At 40.4% G+C, this 17,552-nt stretch overlaps 2 protein-coding genes across 10 annotated transcripts in view; one reads left to right on the forward strand and one right to left on the reverse strand.

Annotated features, from left to right (window-relative positions):
* MAJIN (membrane anchored junction protein) overlaps window positions 1-17,552 on the forward strand; it is a 197,937-nt gene that overhangs the window by 131,540 nt on the left and 48,845 nt on the right. The window contains exon 1 of one of the 3 annotated variants that reach the window (XM_083449658.1): window positions 13,292-13,310. The exons of the other annotated variants lie outside the window; for them this stretch is intronic. Coding sequence (XP_083305784.1) covers window positions 13,308-13,310 — 3 coding nt within the window. The 5' untranslated portion in view covers window positions 13,292-13,307. Of the gene's footprint in view, window positions 1-13,291; window positions 13,311-17,552 lie in introns of those variants that run through there. 3 annotated transcript variants of the gene reach the window in all.
* Window positions 1-17,552, reverse strand: part of SLC12A7 (solute carrier family 12 member 7) — a 95,722-nt gene that overhangs the window by 67,944 nt on the left and 10,226 nt on the right. Inside the window, exon 1 of one of the 7 annotated variants that reach the window (XM_083449316.1) lies at window positions 16,719-16,785. The exons of 5 other annotated variants lie outside the window; for them this stretch is intronic. In XM_083449316.1, the coding sequence (XP_083305442.1) occupies window positions 16,719-16,770 (52 nt within the window). In that variant the 5' untranslated portion in view covers window positions 16,771-16,785. Of the gene's footprint in view, window positions 1-5,243; window positions 5,388-16,718; window positions 16,786-17,552 lie in introns of those variants that run through there. One more of the 7 variants, XM_083449317.1, reaches the window with a different exon arrangement.

Consider the following 17,552-nt stretch of genomic DNA (forward strand, 5'->3'; position numbering starts at 1 on the left):
TAGCCTAAACATTGAATGCTTAATAGCAGTAGCAGCTGCATAGCTATGTGGGTGAGCCATGCCCAAACATTCTCCACCTGCAATGGCTCCTGTGTTGAGCGTAAAAGCCTTAAGTCGGGTTTTAAGTGCCTTTGGCCAAAAATGCACAGAAGGAATCCTGATAATGCAAAGTTCCAAATGTGAGGAGGTTTCTAACCACATTCAGTCAAACATGCTGAGAATACCCCTTGACACCTGCTCAATTCAGGAAAGTCAGGGGTGTAGCAGGTAGGCATAACACTGCTTCACGCCAGAAGCTATTAAACTGGTGTACAATAAGATAAAATGTGATAAATTATTAGAAATATGAACTCCAAAAATAATAAAACAATTTCTAAAAACTCTAAAAGCAGTAAAACCATTTCTAGATTGCACAACTGATATTCCATAAATCAACTGGCTCACACTTCAAGGAGAGTCTTCTTATCCAAAAACACATTCAAATGTCAAACCTAAATGTCAAATTGCTAGATGCTTGTCTAATTCCATTTGGTAACTGATTCTAAGGGGTTGGAGATGCAACCCTAAAAGCCTTGTTTCTAGTACAAACTAAGTGCACTCCTGGGGCGTATAGTACTGCCCAATCTGAGGGGTACACTTGCCAGGTAGGCTGAGGCGGTCCCTTAAATAACCTGGTTCCAAGTTGTTTAGGGCTTAAAATCGTAAAAGCAAATCTTTGATCTGCATCTAGTAGCATATTGGCAGCCAGTGCAGCTCCCACAGCAAATATGTTAAATGGTGTTGACAGAATGCACCAGTCAACAAGCAACTCTCTCTTTTAAAAACTGCAGATCTTCAGCAGCTGTTGGATCTTACTACTGTACAGTACTTAAAAGCTTTGAAGCTTCTACTTGGACTCAAGCATACCCCAACTTCTCATTTCCCAACTGTTTTGTCAGAATAATGAAAAAGGCATAGCTGATGGCTATGTTTCTATCAGTTCTTACTCAAGTCTCTATCTCTTATGCTAGATCTGTGAACATAGGAGTGGGCTACCACAATACATTCCAACAGAGAGCCACACGCTGGATCAACTATCAAGCTGTCTCCTCTAACAGCTGCTATACAAACAGTCCTGAATATCTTAGATTCTTTGGAGAATAAATCACACTAACTGCATTCGTTAGTGATGATTCTCTTATTTGGCACAGTTTAAGGAAGCAAGGTTCACAACAGCTTTACAAACATAATAATTTCACTTTGTCTCAAAAATAACTTTTTCACTCGCACTATTTACTATTTGGAAGGTCCAAATATTGCTACACAGTACCAGTAGCACTGGGCAGAACTGAGAGATCCGATTCAAAATCCCAGCTCAGCCACAGACTTGGTGAGTGGACTTAGGCTAACTCCCCCTTCTCATTTTCAGACCATCATTTGCAAATCATCTGAGCAATAATAGCTTGCCACAAATAATTGTTATGAAGAAAAATTAGATCATGGCACATTTTGTAGAAACTCTTTTTTTCTCCTTAAAGCCTGCTACGTACAATTTGCATAGCTGTCAACTTTTCCCTTTACTCGCGAGGAATCCTATTCGGAATAAGGGGATTTCCCTTTAAAAAAGGGAAACGTTGACAGCTATGAATTTGTTAACCTATTACTCCTTTAAGCTGGAGTTCACTGGAGCCATTTCCCCTTATTCAAGAACATTCCTACTTCTGCCCTACATATCAACACATATATTGATTTCTACATGAATTATAATAGGTTAGGTGCTGTGATGTACAAATATTTTCCTTTCTTTGGTTCACATTCTTTTCACCAGCCCCAAGCCTTCAAAATCTGAAAAAAACAACTAATACCCTGATCTTTGTAAGAATAGCCACAGAACCCAGGTATAATGAGATTATAGGCACATAGAAGTATTGCTTAGGGTTAAAACTTTCTCATGGGTCAACCAGGGTTCAAACATACCGGAAGGATATCAAATACACATTAGTAAATTGCCTTTTGCCCTTTAATGGCACATTTCAAGCACTGATTACACATTTGACATGAAAAAGTTTATTTATACCACAAATGTGAACCGCACTGGCAACACTCGTATCAAGAGAAAAGTATAACCAGCTAGCCTAGTTTCAGCGATTTAGATGAACTGCTCTGCTACCACTAATATTTTGTACTAGTGTCTATGAGAGCACAGGGATCCTCTGAGTCAGACCAAGGATCTGTCTAGTAGGATGGGGCAGAATGTCTCCAGGTCTCCATAGCTTCAGGCAACTACCAGTCAAGAACCTAGAAATCCACCTTGAAGGCATATTCAGACAAATTCAGACACATTGTACTATTGAGTCATGATCACACCCCAATTTTCTAACAATACTGGGCAGGTCAGAATCATTTGGTACGGTGCCCACCCCCACATATAATAAGGAACCTTACAATACTCCAAAGGCCTGTTAATTCACCCCTAAGAGAATTAAGCCACTAGAATCCTCATGGAATGAAGCTCTTCAGGTTTCAAATGAAAGGGGGGAATCTAAAAAGTATAAGGTGACTAGTCTGCAGTCTCTTATTTATTCAGCTAAATACACAGACTTGACAGAATAACAGAGCTACAACCTGTGTGAGTGTGTACGGGAATATTAATGGCAAGCTTATAATACTGTTGTCAAAGTGTATTTTGCATACAAGTTGTAACTTAAAGTCACACTGATCTAGTGGCTACTTTTCTGAGGTGTAATTTCACTACTGAAGAAAAGCTCTAGCTTTCTTTTACAATTTAACTATATGTTCAAGTTACAGTTTTAAGTATTCTTGAGGTCTGCTACCTACAAGATCAAACACTGCTTTGTGTGAAGCTACATATGCATTTTGCAACCTGTGTATGGAGGTATATAAAAATTTAGGGAAGTTGAAGCCTTCACAACTAACACAGTTCAGCATAACATAAACTTTCCTAATTACAGCTAGACAACAGACAAAGTAATTTATGTACTTAAAGCTGTTCTTTCAAATAACATTCTCTTGAATGCATTTAGCTCGAAGTTTAATTACAAAAAAGTAAATCAAACTAAAACACTACTTAAAAGAACATTTCAGTAGGAAATAGGGGTGTTAAGTCAATGGCGTTTTACTCAAAGTAAACCCACTGAAATTAATAGACCTAACTTAATCGTGGGCACTGATTTCAACTGTTATACTCTGATTAAAACCTAGTTGAAAAGCACCCTAGGATTTTCAGGAATGGATTTATTATGCTATCACAGAGAGAAAGAGAACAGTGCACTGGGTAAAGACCTTATGACCTCGGCTACCTTCTGACCACATATACGTATTAGCTCTTTATAGGGCACTGAAGGTCAACATGGAAGGTGTGTACATGTGAAGCCACCTTAACAACCTTATTAACACAATATATGCACTGGATTTGCAGTACATTTCAGAGCACAAAGTACACCAGCAGAACACCGATCTGCAGAAATTAATTGCTGTGGTGATATTAAGCAGTATATAAATGTTTTTGGGTTTTTTTAAAATGTTACTAAAATAGTAAAAACTGCCAACACAGCACCCGATCCTGAACTCTCATTTGCCATATCAGAGGATCATAGAATCAGGACACACAAAATCAACTGTATCTCATGTTTGATTTCTGTCACTAGGAGTAAGACTTTAACAGCCCCGCCACGCAAAATTTCTGTGAATTGTTCCTTTTTATTTCAGGATTTTAAATATCTGCTCATCTAGTTGTCTATGACAAGGGGAAATTGCGAGGGAAGGGATGCTTTTGCAAAATGTAAGAAATTTATTTACCTTTTCCCTTTCTGGATGTCAGCATGTAACAGTGAGCTTATGTAGGAATATGCGTAAGTGGAAAGGCTAGAAGAATATTTAATGGGCTTGTAGTTTCTGAATATTTCTACTTCCAAGGCTGTTTTATACATTTAGCTTTGTATTACATCTCATACTCCCAAAAGGGCTCCAAACATAGTTCACAAAAAAATGTTAGAAACACCCATACTACTTACACTTTGTAATTCGCAGTTAATCACACATGTGAGATTTTGAGAAAAAGCAAACTAAGAACAGTTAAGATCATCACAATACTGAGGAAATAGAGACTCTGTTCCTGAATCTTGTTTTCTTCCCCAATCTGAATAAAACAACCAGCCATCACTTTCTTTGAACACAACAATTTCAATGAAAATCCTGTAAAACTATAGATAGAACAGTGCAGAATATTCGAGTGCATATCCAGTACATAGTCTTTTCCCGTTATTTCATATTTCCTAACAAACCAAATCCAATTTCCAAAAAAAATCAGCTTGTAGTCTGGGGAGTATGATCCAGTCCTTCCCCTTCACACACCATAAGAGTCTTCCCATCTGCAAGTATCTTAGCCCAGGAAGGCTCCTGATGAGAGACCAGGGAAGAAGGTTGACAGGAGACTGGCTTGTCCCCTTAATTTTACCAATAAAATTTTGTTCTCCCCTGATACTCCTACTTGAATTTACATTAAATATCCAAAGTTAAATGCAGCATATAGTAAAAGGGACAGCTACCACTAAAGTTCCACCTCAGTCCTAACTGTACCTTCCTTTATTTTCCTGACTCCACAAAGTCCACAACTGAATAAAGGTGCTGCGTCCCCACATTCCTTGAGAATTTACAAGGAGAGTTCAGTGATCCAGTGCATTAATTAATATCAACTGCTCTGATCAATATTGGCCCCAATATCAATGAAGTGTTTAACATTGAACCATTTTCCAGGATTTCAATTTTAATTTATAAAACAAAAATCAAGAAAGCATTAAGATTATCATTAAAGTGCACTACGAGATGCTTGGTTACTGAAAAAGTTTATCACATGTGTACATTCTGATAGAGCTTTAATTTCCTGAAAACAGGCACTAAAATCCAAATCACTTTTAAAAGTATCTATAAAAAGCATTGTTTACCTAAATTATACTGAAGAGCAAAATGAAAAGTACTTAATCTGCCTTATGTAACAGAGGATTCTAATACTGCATCACTAAAATTAAATGCATTGCCTTACAATGCAGTGCTACTAAACTCCAATACGATGAAATGGATTGAACTGGGGGGAAATAACGCAATGTGGTTAAAAACTCTGAAGAAAACAGTATCTGAATTCTCCGAAGAAGCTTCTATGACTTCTGCTGGCAAGAACAACCAGCAGTTTATAAAACACTTGCTTTTCTCTCTCTCTTTTTTCTTTATTAAAGATTAAGACTCACCTGGGCTTGGGCCACCTTCCTCATAATCCCGTTCGTTCATAATCAGGAGTCAACTCTTCAAATGTTAAAAAGTGAAAGAGCAGAAAGCTGACAGTTGCTCTCTCGTTTTGTACAAGACCTCAAATCCTGTCTCTCGATAGTAGTGGATTAATCCTGAAGCAAGTCATCAAAGCTTCATGCAGTTTAAAGTATGCATGTGACACAAAGCCAAGCTGCAGTGCAGCAGCAGCAGCAGCACTCTCCAACAGATTAAGCTGAGAGAGATGTTCATCAGTGATAAATCCCCCACACACAGAAGTAAGGGCAGGGCCTACATCTCTATCATCAAGTGTCGCCAGGTAGAAAGCCTTAAATTACACCTAGAATCGACTTGCTCTTTACAGCAGCAGATGTCTCTGAAGCTATTCCATTACACAAGCCCTCCTTGTGGATATGAAAGCAGTGAGCATCCAATCATTTCGACAGCATACTATTCATAAACCAATACTTTACGTAGATAAAATATTTAATCCTAAATCCATGGGATTAAAGAGCTAGTAAATGATTTTTAATTTACATTATCTTAGTGGCTCTTAAACTGCAAGGTGGGACCTCTTGGGGAATATGTTTGGATGGAAAGTACCTAGGAGGTAAAAAAATCCTGCAGCAATCAGTCAAAGATACTTTCCTCGTAGCAGTAGAGGTTTAGCATTTGTATCAGCATTTTGGTGGCTGTAATCGTGGAAACTGGAGAGGCAGGGAAAACATGGGAGCTTCTAGCCACAGCAACCACACTCCCCATACATCTCCTTCCCTGGCTGGGTGTCTTCAGGAGAGTGTCTGAAACTCTGTTCCATTCCTCTAATGCCAGTGTGGGATTAGTCCCTAAATTCACAGATACTCATGCAAACAGTAGTATGAGAATTCTGGCCACTTGCCTCCAGAAGAATCACTGCTGCTGAGTTTGGAGACAGAGGGCTGGTAGAGCGAGGCAAAAATCCTGCAAGGTTTTTATGTTTCATTGGGAGCAAGTCCCAATGAACCCAGTGGGACTTTTTCAGAGTAGATATGCATAGGATTACACAGTTAATTTCAGAAGACAATCTGAATGCAAAGAGTTTTTGGAACAGTGCAAGTTCCTTTTTGAAATGATCTTGCAGAAGAAGAGGCAAATGCTATTTGTTGAAATATATTTGTTTTCCATCAAGGCCAATTCACACACTTGTTCTGAAGCACTAGTCCTCACAATTCATATAAGGAGCCATTTGTGACAAAAGGTTGCTCTGTCGGAGAGAAGACCTTCAAGTCTTCTTTGTGATTTGTTAACCTTTTGACGCATTTCTACATGTCTAATAGCTACCCAGACTTGTTACAGGTTTCATTACTGGTGCATAAAGCCCTGAAAAACTTGGGACCAAGATACCTAGCAAACTGCCTCTCCATTGCAACTCTGATCTTCCTCTCAGATAGCACAGCATAGCATAGCACTGAAGAGTTGGAAGGGACCCTGAGGATCATCTAGTCCAACCCCCTGCAATGCAGGAATATGCAGCTGGTCCATACAGGGATCGAACCTGCAACCTTGGTGTTATCAGCACCATGGTCTAACCAACTGAGCTATCCAGGCTCGAACCTAGAACAGCCATGCTGACCATACCACAACTGGTGGAATGCCATCTACAGTAATGCTATCTCAAAAATTAGCTTCTCAGTAGTACCACTTACTCTCTAGAACACCCTCCCACACAAGGCAGAAACATATCCTGAAGAGCCATCTATTTAAGAAGCCTTTCACTGGTTCATACAATTCATCACACTGTTCTTGTTCTTGTTATTATTGATATATTTCTTCATTTCATTTCGTTTTGGTTAGAATTTTCCGACTTTTATCTTATCTTTTCCAACTTTTAAGTATATTATTGTGTTTTATGTAAACCATTCTAAGCAATGCAGAAATATTATTAATATAAATAATTGTTACCCAAATGGGTGGTTGAAACACATGGGAGTTTATTATTTAACACAGATTAATTTAATTTAAAATAAATTAAAACTTTAAACAGATTTTTTCTTTAAAAAAAGGTTATAAAATCACCATGCAATGACTTTATATTAATGACTGTAAATGACAATTCTGAGGGACTCGAAATATATTGCCCTTGAAAACCTTTACATGTACAAAAAACCCTTCAAAACAATATAATGAGAAAGCATCAATGTTTCATTTCTGGTAGTTTATCCCTTTGCAGAAGTAAAGAAGCCCACTGCTCTAAAATATAGTTCCTACAGGACCCAAAATATTCATGTTTTATCTGACTGAATATCCAAAAGAAACCTAACCAGAAAAAACTAGATAGTGATCAATGCCCCCTTTAACCAAATAAGCAAATAAATTTTAAAAATCATGAAATCAGTAAGACTCAATTCCAAGTAACTATGCTTAGAACATGTTTCTTTTTATTACTGTTGTGGTAAGGGCAGTGCTTTTGTTCTTAAAAAGATTTAGGAGTACTTTCATTTTGACTAAGAAAATCACCATTTTATAATTCAAATCAGGAAAAATAAATACAGTAAATGGACAAAAGTAGAAAGATTCACAAAATGTTTAGGGGTATGAGTACCCCCAGAAAAAAGCACTGGGTGAGGGCAAGTTACAACCATCAGTATGAATGTGCATTAATAGTTGTCAGAGCACACGTTAACAGATTACCCTAAACTCAAAGTAAATTATTAAAACCAAGTCTGTTCTGTCTTTCTTGCTGCCCAGATAATACACAACTTATTTAATTGGCCAATGGCCAATGATGTTATAGGTTCAAACCCCACAAAAACATAAGCAGAACAGTTCCAATTACAATAACATTTTCATGAGAATGGTCCCTAAATTAGTGATACAGCAAGTGCTCTGTACAGTCCTAAACTCAATCTCCAGAGAAAATATTTTAGACAACAGGAGTAGGAAAGATCTCTGCCAAAGATCATGGAAAGCTAGTCAGAGAAGACTGAGCTGAGTTAGAAGGACTCTCAGTAGCCAAAGGTTTGAAATGAAATAAGGCAGCTTTCGGTATTTGCTGTTAAATCTAACTTTGTTAGTGAAGGTAATGTTGTTTTACTGTGCTAAAGTTATAGCACTGGGGAAGTAACCACGTGCTATCTGTGAAACACCTTTTTCCTGGCTCCTTAATTATCCATATCAGTCTTATTTGAGAATCTACAGCATTTAAAATGCTAACATTTTAATGAGGGACCATGAAGATTGAAAACAGCATGGGCACTGATCTGTTGAAAGGAGGGGGAAAGTCTGAAGTCCAGCTGGACGGATTTCAGTTTGAAATGTGATATTTCCTGAAACCTATTAGGAAACAGCTTTGTGACTTGCTGGAGACTGCTATTATGGTTGTGGAGCTTGATGTTTGTGAATTTGAACAGGAAAAGATTAAGCACCCACACTCCTCTCAAAATCACAGCTTCCTTTTTTCAGTTTTGTTTTGTTTTAAGTGGTTTAGTTAAATGCATTTACGTGTAGGCTGAGGTCTATCCCAAACTTGGTACCAAACATCCTTTTACTGGAAATGCTAAGATTCCTGCCTGGATTTTCCACATATTACCCACTTGTGGCATAAAAATGAAACTGGAGAACAATGCTATAAAGCAATACTAACAACAATGGCTTACCAATGACGATTCAAAATATTTTGATTATATATTTCAAATAATGTTAACACAGCAATTACGTTGGGGAGGGACACGTCAAAGTTGACACCACAGATGGCACAACTAGTATGTTAGCTGGGATTTGATTTTTTTCCATCTGCTATCTAAGCAGCATAGTGTTTGCACATATTCAAGCAATATCAACGAAGCACAAATGTTAGCCTCTGATCACAGAGATTACAATATTAGATATGTTGTCTGCAAATAGCATCATGTTCTGGAAAGTAATCCGCACGTGTCACATCTATTGCCAGCTATGAAATGGTTATGTAAAACACCAGATCTATACTGTGCAACTCGATGGAGAAAGTTTACTCATCTAAAAAGAGAAAATGTCTTGAGAATATCAGCTTTGAAAGCATCTCATTAAACAAGATCATCTGCATTTATGCAGCAAAATAGGCATGTGCTTATAAATTTGATGTGTTGAACTTGATATGTGATATGGTAGCTGAAACAGGTCTGCGTAACTTAGGACACATCATGCCGTATGCAGCATACGACCCATTTATTAGGGCTTACGAGGTTCATGGTAATTATATGTGTACTAGAGACTGTGGCCCTGCTCCCTCTACTCACCAACCCCTTCCCCTTGTCACTCCCTCCACATTTAACACCCTAAAGCTTCCCTTCCCAACTGATTTCTGAAACCAATTCTCTTCTATTCCCCACTTTCCACCTTCACCCCATGTCCATGCCTCCTCCTTTTGTGCAACTGCCCCTGTATACAAACCATTGTAAACTCCTGCATCCACCACCCACATGGCAACAAGCACACTTTTCACCTTCTGCTCACTTGTGAAGTCATTGTCACCTCCTATATTCTTCAGGCCCTTTCATGCCCCTGCTTTCATCTGCAACCCCATTCCCATGCCTCCTATTCCCTTTTCTGAAACCCGCTTTGCACATTCACTTTTTCCTTCACCCTCCTCCTTACTCTTCTCAACTCTCCCTTGCACACCAACCACCCCCCAATTCCCATGCCTCCTCCTGTCTCCTATTCTTCAGTCTCCTTTGTGCACATTACCCATGATTATGCAGCTATCTTTAAGATGAACAGACTCTTCAGAGCAAGCATGTCAACCAGCTCGTTCAATTAGAAAAGGTTAAATAAAGTGGTTGCATGTTTGCTTATTAATAAAACATATTTTCTAAATTATTACACTGAATCTGGAACTTCATGTTGAAGACAACCAATGGTACCAGAAGTGAAATACATTGCAGGAGTCCAACGCTTGGCAACATTTGACATCCTCTCCACCCACCACTACAGCCCTCATGCTATCTAGTTACTGCTTTCCCAAATTTTGGAAGGAGGTGGGAGGGCTCTAGGACCTTGCCAAAGCCTCACGTGTCCTTCCTAAAGCCCTGTGCCTAGCTTAGCCATCTGTGTGAACACAGTGTGAGAGTAAAAAAAAATTTGCCTCCCCCCCCCACACACTGTGCATGTGCGCAAGACAAAGCAGTATGCGGCCAATGGGTTCTATGTTGAAGTACTCTTGCAACCCACTTGGTATGAAAAATTGGGCCATCCTGTACTATAAAATATTTGAGAGATCCACATCCTTTCTCTCTCACACATGAGGCAGCTGAGGTATGGAAGTGGGAGAAGCTTAAAACAAACAGAAAAAAATTTCCTTTTAGTGTTTGTTCCTTCTTGTACTCAAACAATGGCAGAAGTCTGAGTAAAGCAAAGGTGGACAGACACCTAGACAAAAATTGTGGTTTGAGTAAAGCAGTGATGAGAAACAGTGTGGGTTTTAACCAGGAGAAATAGCAGAGGTGGGTATAACAAAGAAGCCAGCACAACAGAGCCTTTTCTAACTCCCTTCTCACTGTACTCAAACCTTATGTTAAACTGCCCCGCTCCTCTCTCAGTATCACACCCTGCTCTCTCTATTCGATTCTCTGCTATTGTTTGAAATCACTACTTTTTGCCTCTCAGATCCTCTCCAACCCTCCTTTATTCAAACCTCTGCTGTTGTTTAAAACCACTATTTCCCTCGTAGCCTTCCATCTTCTGCCTGCTCTTCTACGCCCCTCCCTGTGTCATGACTTCATGCTAATCCAGGATTGTGACACAGCACTACGGTGCGGGCTGCACGATGACAGCCGTACATTTTTGACAGATATCTTGCATCTCAAATGCAGGTTTGCTGTCCTAGACAGACAGTAGAAACAACATATTTAACAAGCACACGGCAAGTGGGTTTACATAGCAGGTTGTCTGTATTCAACCCAGTAGGCCAAAGCTTGTGCAAATCTAGCCTAGAGTTCTTGATCAGGGCCATAGAAATCCTCTCTGCTATGAAACTCAGTGGGTGGGCCTTGAATAAGACACACACACCCTCATCCTAACTTACCTCACAAGCTGTTGCAAGGATAAACAGCTTGCTCTGACCTCCCTAGGAGGAGCCGGGAACAAGTGTAGTATTTCAGTACAGATTCTAAGCCTTTAACATCCCTTACATTTTACATAACTTCTATTTATTTGACTAATATAAAGGTTTATTACCTATCTGGTTATTTTATGGCAACTTTTGCAATATCCGATCAACATGGATTTAGAAATACCACAACTTGTAAACCATCAAACGAAACGCAATTTGTAAGCTAGGTGTGATGCTTGCAGCTCATCAGGGACCACCTGTTTTGGTCCAGGGCTGCAAAACAGGGGGTACAATACATGGCTTGCAAGCTATTCGTAACATAGGACAAAATTTCTGTAGGCCTAATTTAAGAGTCACATTTTTAAAAAGATTCACCATTTTATCTTTTTCAGAGCGGTGTAAAAGACAGAAGCAGGTGTTTAACTGAATTAGAGGGTTAGAGGAAACCAGGGCAAGCCCAAGTATGAAGCAAAAGTGGCAGGTTTAAGCCACCATGAAATGGGACAAAATGTCAATTTCATTCATACAATACTGCTACCATTGTAAAAAAACAAAACAAAAAAACCAGCAAAACTATACAAAGTGTCGACATAACAATCAATTTGAAGCACAGCAAAACATTTTAGGCAGTTGAAAAGGTTAGATTAAACAAGGATAATGAAAACAGACGTAGAAGGGTGGATTGTAACAAACATTGACATAGCTAACAAACTGAAACCAGGTGTCTTGAAACCCTACTCTTCAGATTTCACAATGCGCCCTTACATTGGGAGTACTGTTTTGATTACACAGCTCAGGCACCAAAATTGCCTTGGACCATTTGGCCTTGTGTGTTCCACGTCCTTCCCAGAGGTTCCTCTTCATCCCATTTTTATTGGCCAGCATCATTCAAAATCCACACCCGCAAGGAAGAAGTTGTTTGTGAAGCCTAGCTAGTGTTTCTGTCTAAACCTCTGGCCTCTAACTGACACCAATCCAGACTTAGCTGCTGGGTTCCTAATACACACAAATGACTTTCCTTATTGAAAAAGATGAAGGAAATTGTATTTAATAGAACATCTGATGTCAATTATTACCACATCTAAAAGTAGCCTTGCCAGGTAAAATGACTCAGCTGGTAATGTTGGATCCTTTGTACATGAGGTCATTATCCCATTATCTATGTTGTGAACAGGTTATTTCTAGCTGCCTTTGTCAGAATAAAGGTCATAAGCTCTCCAGAATTATGTTCCTCCACTGTCTGAATGCAGATATATGCATTTGTCATTACTATTGTCTTGCAAGTTTTTACGGTTGCTACCTTTATTTACACAGAGGTTTCTATGTCTTTAACAGCTGAGTAACTGCAAGAAACCCAGCAGGTGACCTTTTAATTCATTGAATAAAGCACGTCAAAGTGCAAGTAGATAAATAGGTACCGCTCCGGCAGGAAGGTAAACAGTGTTTCCGTGCGCTGCTCTGGTTCACCAGAAGCGGCTTAGTCATGCTGGCCACATGACCCGGAAGCTGTACGCCGGCTCCCTTGGCCAATAAAACGAGATGAGCGCCACAACCCCAGAGTCGGTCACGACTGGACCTAATGGTCAGCGGTCCCTTTACCTTTTAACTGCAAGAAACCCAGCAGGTGACCTTTTAATTCATTAAATCTCCAAATTAGGAGAAGCTGGAGCTGTGGGTTAAACCACAGAGCCTAGGACTTGCCGATCAGAAGGTTGGTGGTTCGAATCCCCGCGGCGGGGTGAGCTCCTATTGCTCGGTCCCTGCTCCTGCCAACCTAGCAGTTCGAAAGCACGTCAAAGTGCAAGTAGATAAATAGATACCGCTCCGGTGGGAAGGTAAACGGCGTTTCCGTGCGCTGCTCTGGTTTGCCAGAAGCGGCTTAGTCATGCTGGCCACATGACCCGGAAGCTATACGCCGGCTCCCTTGGCCAATAAAGCGAGATGAGCGCCACAACCCCAGAGTCGGGCACGACTGAACCTAATGGTCAGGGGTCCCTTTACCTTTACCTTACATTTTATGAATTTTTGCATGTTGCTCATTTGTTAAAGGCACAGAAATACTGGCAGTGGGGGGCGTAACAGCTACTCTGCCATGCACCTAAGAATTGTCCTCCTGATTAAGTTCATGGTCTGTCTAGCCCAACATTCCAATTAACTGTGGTCAGCCAGATATTACAAGCAGAGCAGAGCATGAAGAAAATGGCCATGCAGTGTCTAAAACTTGTAAACAAATCTTACTATTTAGAACTGTGACAGTATGGCGCTATTCCTCATGTCAGTAGGCAAGGAGTACTGAAGTGTGGGTGATGCAACACTAAAAGATTGATTTTTTTGTTAGTTTCATTTTTACAAATGCAATACAAGTATTATGTGAGACCTGTAGCAATGCCAGTTTCGAGGATCAAAGCAGCTGACGGGGCATATATGGGATAAGGGCATCTCACAGGTAAACTGGCCCCAAGCCAGTTTGTTTTCATTTTTTGGTTGCCAAAATAGGTGCATAATGGGTGCAAATCGAGAGTTATAACAGGGCTAGAATTTCGAGAACTGACTGTATATTTATTAAGTACCCTGTATAGAAGTCAGTACAGAATACCTCCACTATGAAGGTGGTCTGACAGGTTTGGAAAAGGTGGAAGGAACAGCTGGTGCTGAACATTTTTCCAGAGCTCATGCAGAACAGCAGACATATTAATTTCTTACGTCTCCACAATGCAGGTTTAAATAAACTCTGTGACTTTGTTCTTGAATCTCAACCACTCCCAAGGGTTATGTTGAAATCCCAAATTAAGGACCATAGAATCTCTAGACTGACTTGGTACCAAATTGCTAGTTTTATTTGTTGAACACACATCAGGGAACTGGCATTGAAGGACCTTACCCCTTATGAATTATTGTTGGACTCTGCCACAAAGATAAAACAGAGTCCAGTGTCTAGACAGAATAGTGTGTTGATCTTAATAGATATGAATACAGCGAAAGTCTAAGGCAGATGTGGGAAGCCGATTAGCAGATTACTATTAATGAAGAGATCTTGACTTCAATGTGGGGGAGATTTCCTTTTAAATGTCCTGACCTTGATGAAAGAGGTAGTACTTTAAATAGTGCAAAAAATAAATAAATTGATATCTTATGCCTACAAATTTAGCCTCACTGTTCACCAAACTGTTGAAGAGGATGTCAAATGTTAGGCTCTGTTCAACAAATGTGGCGGACATGTGGGATAGTGGCTCATTTCTGGGACAACCACTTGTTAAAATAAAAACAATTACAGGACGAAACACCTTTAAATGTCCAGAGCTGGCACTGCTCGATCGTATCACAGGAGATAATACTAACTTATAGTTCAAACCCCTAATAAGTTCCCTTTAATTAGCAGCCAGCCAGGCTCACAGTCATAGAAAAACTAGAGGAATTTGAGAGAGAACTCTGACAAGTTGCTACAATAGTGTACGGCAAATAGCACATGTGGAAAAGTTGACTAATAAAATAAAACTGGCACAAGGTTTGAAGAATAAAGACTCTCCTGCAACCAATTGGTACAGCTTTTCTGTGTACATGGCTAAAAATGGAAAAGGTGACTCTTCTCCCATTATAAAACATTTGTTTAGCATAAACTGTATGTCCCCTTCTATGCAATCCCTGTATGTCTGGGATAGGAACTATTTACATTAACTGGATGTTATTTTTGATGTACTGTATCTTCTGGGTTAGGGTTTATTTTGTGTGTAATGATGTTGTTAAATGTTGTAATGCAATAAAGCAAAGTATTTATCATACAGTGGTACCTCAGTCTACAAACAGCCTAGTTCATGAACTCTTTGGAACATGAACATTTCAAAACCGGGAGAAAGTGTTCTGGTTAGCAAACTTTGTCTGGAATACGAACGTACTCCGTTCAGGGGTGCACTTCCTTTTTGAGTGCCACACTTCAATTGTCCGGCAGTGGAGAAGGGGGTCGTCACAGTGTTTGCCGCAGCCGTGAGGGAGGGAAGTTGCGCACGCACCAGCTGGTTTTCAGGCGCGCAACTCCCCCCATGCCGCTGCAGGAGGAGAGTGTTTCCTACAACCGCAAGAGAAGCTGCGCACCTGCCAGCCAGCTGGTTTGTGGGAGCGCAACTCCCCCCCATGCTGTTGTGAAAGGCATGCGCTCTAGGGAGCATTTCCCACAGCGGGGGGGGGGGGGGGAGAGAAATCTGTGTGGATCCCAGTTCAGCTACTAATTGATTGATTGTGTGACTGCGGAAATGGATAAAAGGCCCCATCCAAACAATGACTATCATCAGTGCAGGTAAGAAAAAATAATTTTAATTTTTATCGTCTACAATACTGTTTTATTTATTTTATAGTACAGTACATTGATTACTGCTTTCATTTTATGGATCAATGGTCTCGTTAGATAGTAAAATTCATGTTAAACTCCTGGTTTAGGAGTTGTTTTTAGAAATCTGGAACGGATTAATCCATTTTGCATTACTTTCTATAGGAAAGCGAGCCCTGGTTTAAGAACGTTTTGGTTTAAGAACGGACTTCTGGAACGGATTAAGTTCATAAACCAAGGTACCACTGTTGTTGTTGTTTAGTCGTTTAGTCGTGTCCGACTCTTCGTGACCCCATGGACCAGAGCATGCCAGGCACTCCTGTCTTCCACTGCCACCCGCAGTTTGGTCAAACTCATGCAGGTAGCTTCGAGAACACTGTCCAACCATCTCATCCTCTGTCGTCCCCTTCTCCTTGTGCCCTCAATCTTTCCCAACATCAGGGTCTTTTCCAGGGAGTCTTCTCTTCTCATGATGTAGCCAAGGTATTGGAGCCTCAGCTTCAGGATCTGTCCTTCCAGTGAGCACTCAGGGCTGATTTCCTTAAGAATGGATAGGTTTGATCTTCTTGCAGTCCATGGGACTCTCAAGAGTCTCCTCCAGCACCATAATTCAAAAGCATCAATTCTTCAGCCATCAGCTTTCTTCATGGGTCACTGCCCCCTTCATGGATCACTGCCTTGCCGTGGCGAAGGGGCTTGAATAACTCAGAGAAGCTATGAGCTATGCCGGTCAGGGCCACCCAAGATGGACAGGTCATATGGAGAGTTTTGACTAAATGTGATCCATCTGGAGCAGGAACCGGCAAGCCACTCCAGTATCCCTGCCAAGAAAACTCCACCACTGTAATAACTTTAAAGTTCTGTACTGACCGGGGAGGGGGTGTGACTCCCCAAAGTGATGTGTCAAAGCAGCAATACCCTTTTGTGTCACCTACTTTGGGGACAGCCCTACTGCCTGAACGAGAGCTTGTTCTTGTAGCAAGACAAGCTCTGGACCCCCCCTTCCAGCTGTATTCACTCAGTCAGCAATCAAACAGTACCCCAAACTGCAATCAGCACAAACACTCTTACCTGCAGGCAGGTATCTCACTGGACAAACTGATGCAAAAAACCCCAAAAACATACACACTGTCTTGCAGCCTGGCTAGGCAAGCAGACCAGGCAGGGGCCAGAAATAAAGCCATCCATCCCTGCTTAGTCCTCTGTAGGTCTGCTTAACACTGCTGCCACTTCTGTTTGGTAACAGGGTCATTTTCTCACCTAACTCTTCAGTCTTCACTTCATGGCTGTAGTACATGGTGAAGATGGTACTTTTAAAGGGGCCTCTGTTCTTTACAGAAATGTATCCACCCTGACCCACTTTCATTGCACAACTGAAAGTGAAAGGGACTATTCTATATTACGATCAGCTTGCAACACTCTACTCATTTTTTTTTTTACTGTTTAAAAAGTTTTAAAGCCTCTTGATAGCTTTTTACAAGTCCTGCTTGAGCAGGTAAGCAAAGGACTTTTTAAAAAAAGGCAAGCAAAGTACCTCAGCTGAGACAGCCACCTTGTTAAGTTAGTTAAAATATGCCACTCATCACCACAATCGCTCCTGACAAATTTATCTTATGTTTCTCCCTACAAGTAGCCATTTGGGGGATCCCCCCCCCACCATTTCTCCTTCTTTTATTTCCTCCTTTCTCAACATTGCAGCACACTGTTCTACATGTCTACTCAGAAGTAACTTCCATTAAGTTTAGTGGAGCTTCCAGCTAGGCCACATTCTGAGCATGTCTAAAAGCCCCAAGTCTTGATTTTAAACTGCAAAGAGTGTGTGCTCCAAAAGCTTAGAAGCACTAGCACACTGAGGATGAAGAGAAAATATGAGATGTGATTAGTATACTGAGGCAATGTTAGGAG

This window comes from Podarcis tiliguerta (genome assembly GCF_965153285.1).
Source record: "Podarcis tiliguerta genome assembly, chromosome: 7".
Lineage (NCBI taxonomy): Eukaryota > Metazoa > Chordata > Lepidosauria > Squamata > Lacertidae > Podarcis > Podarcis tiliguerta.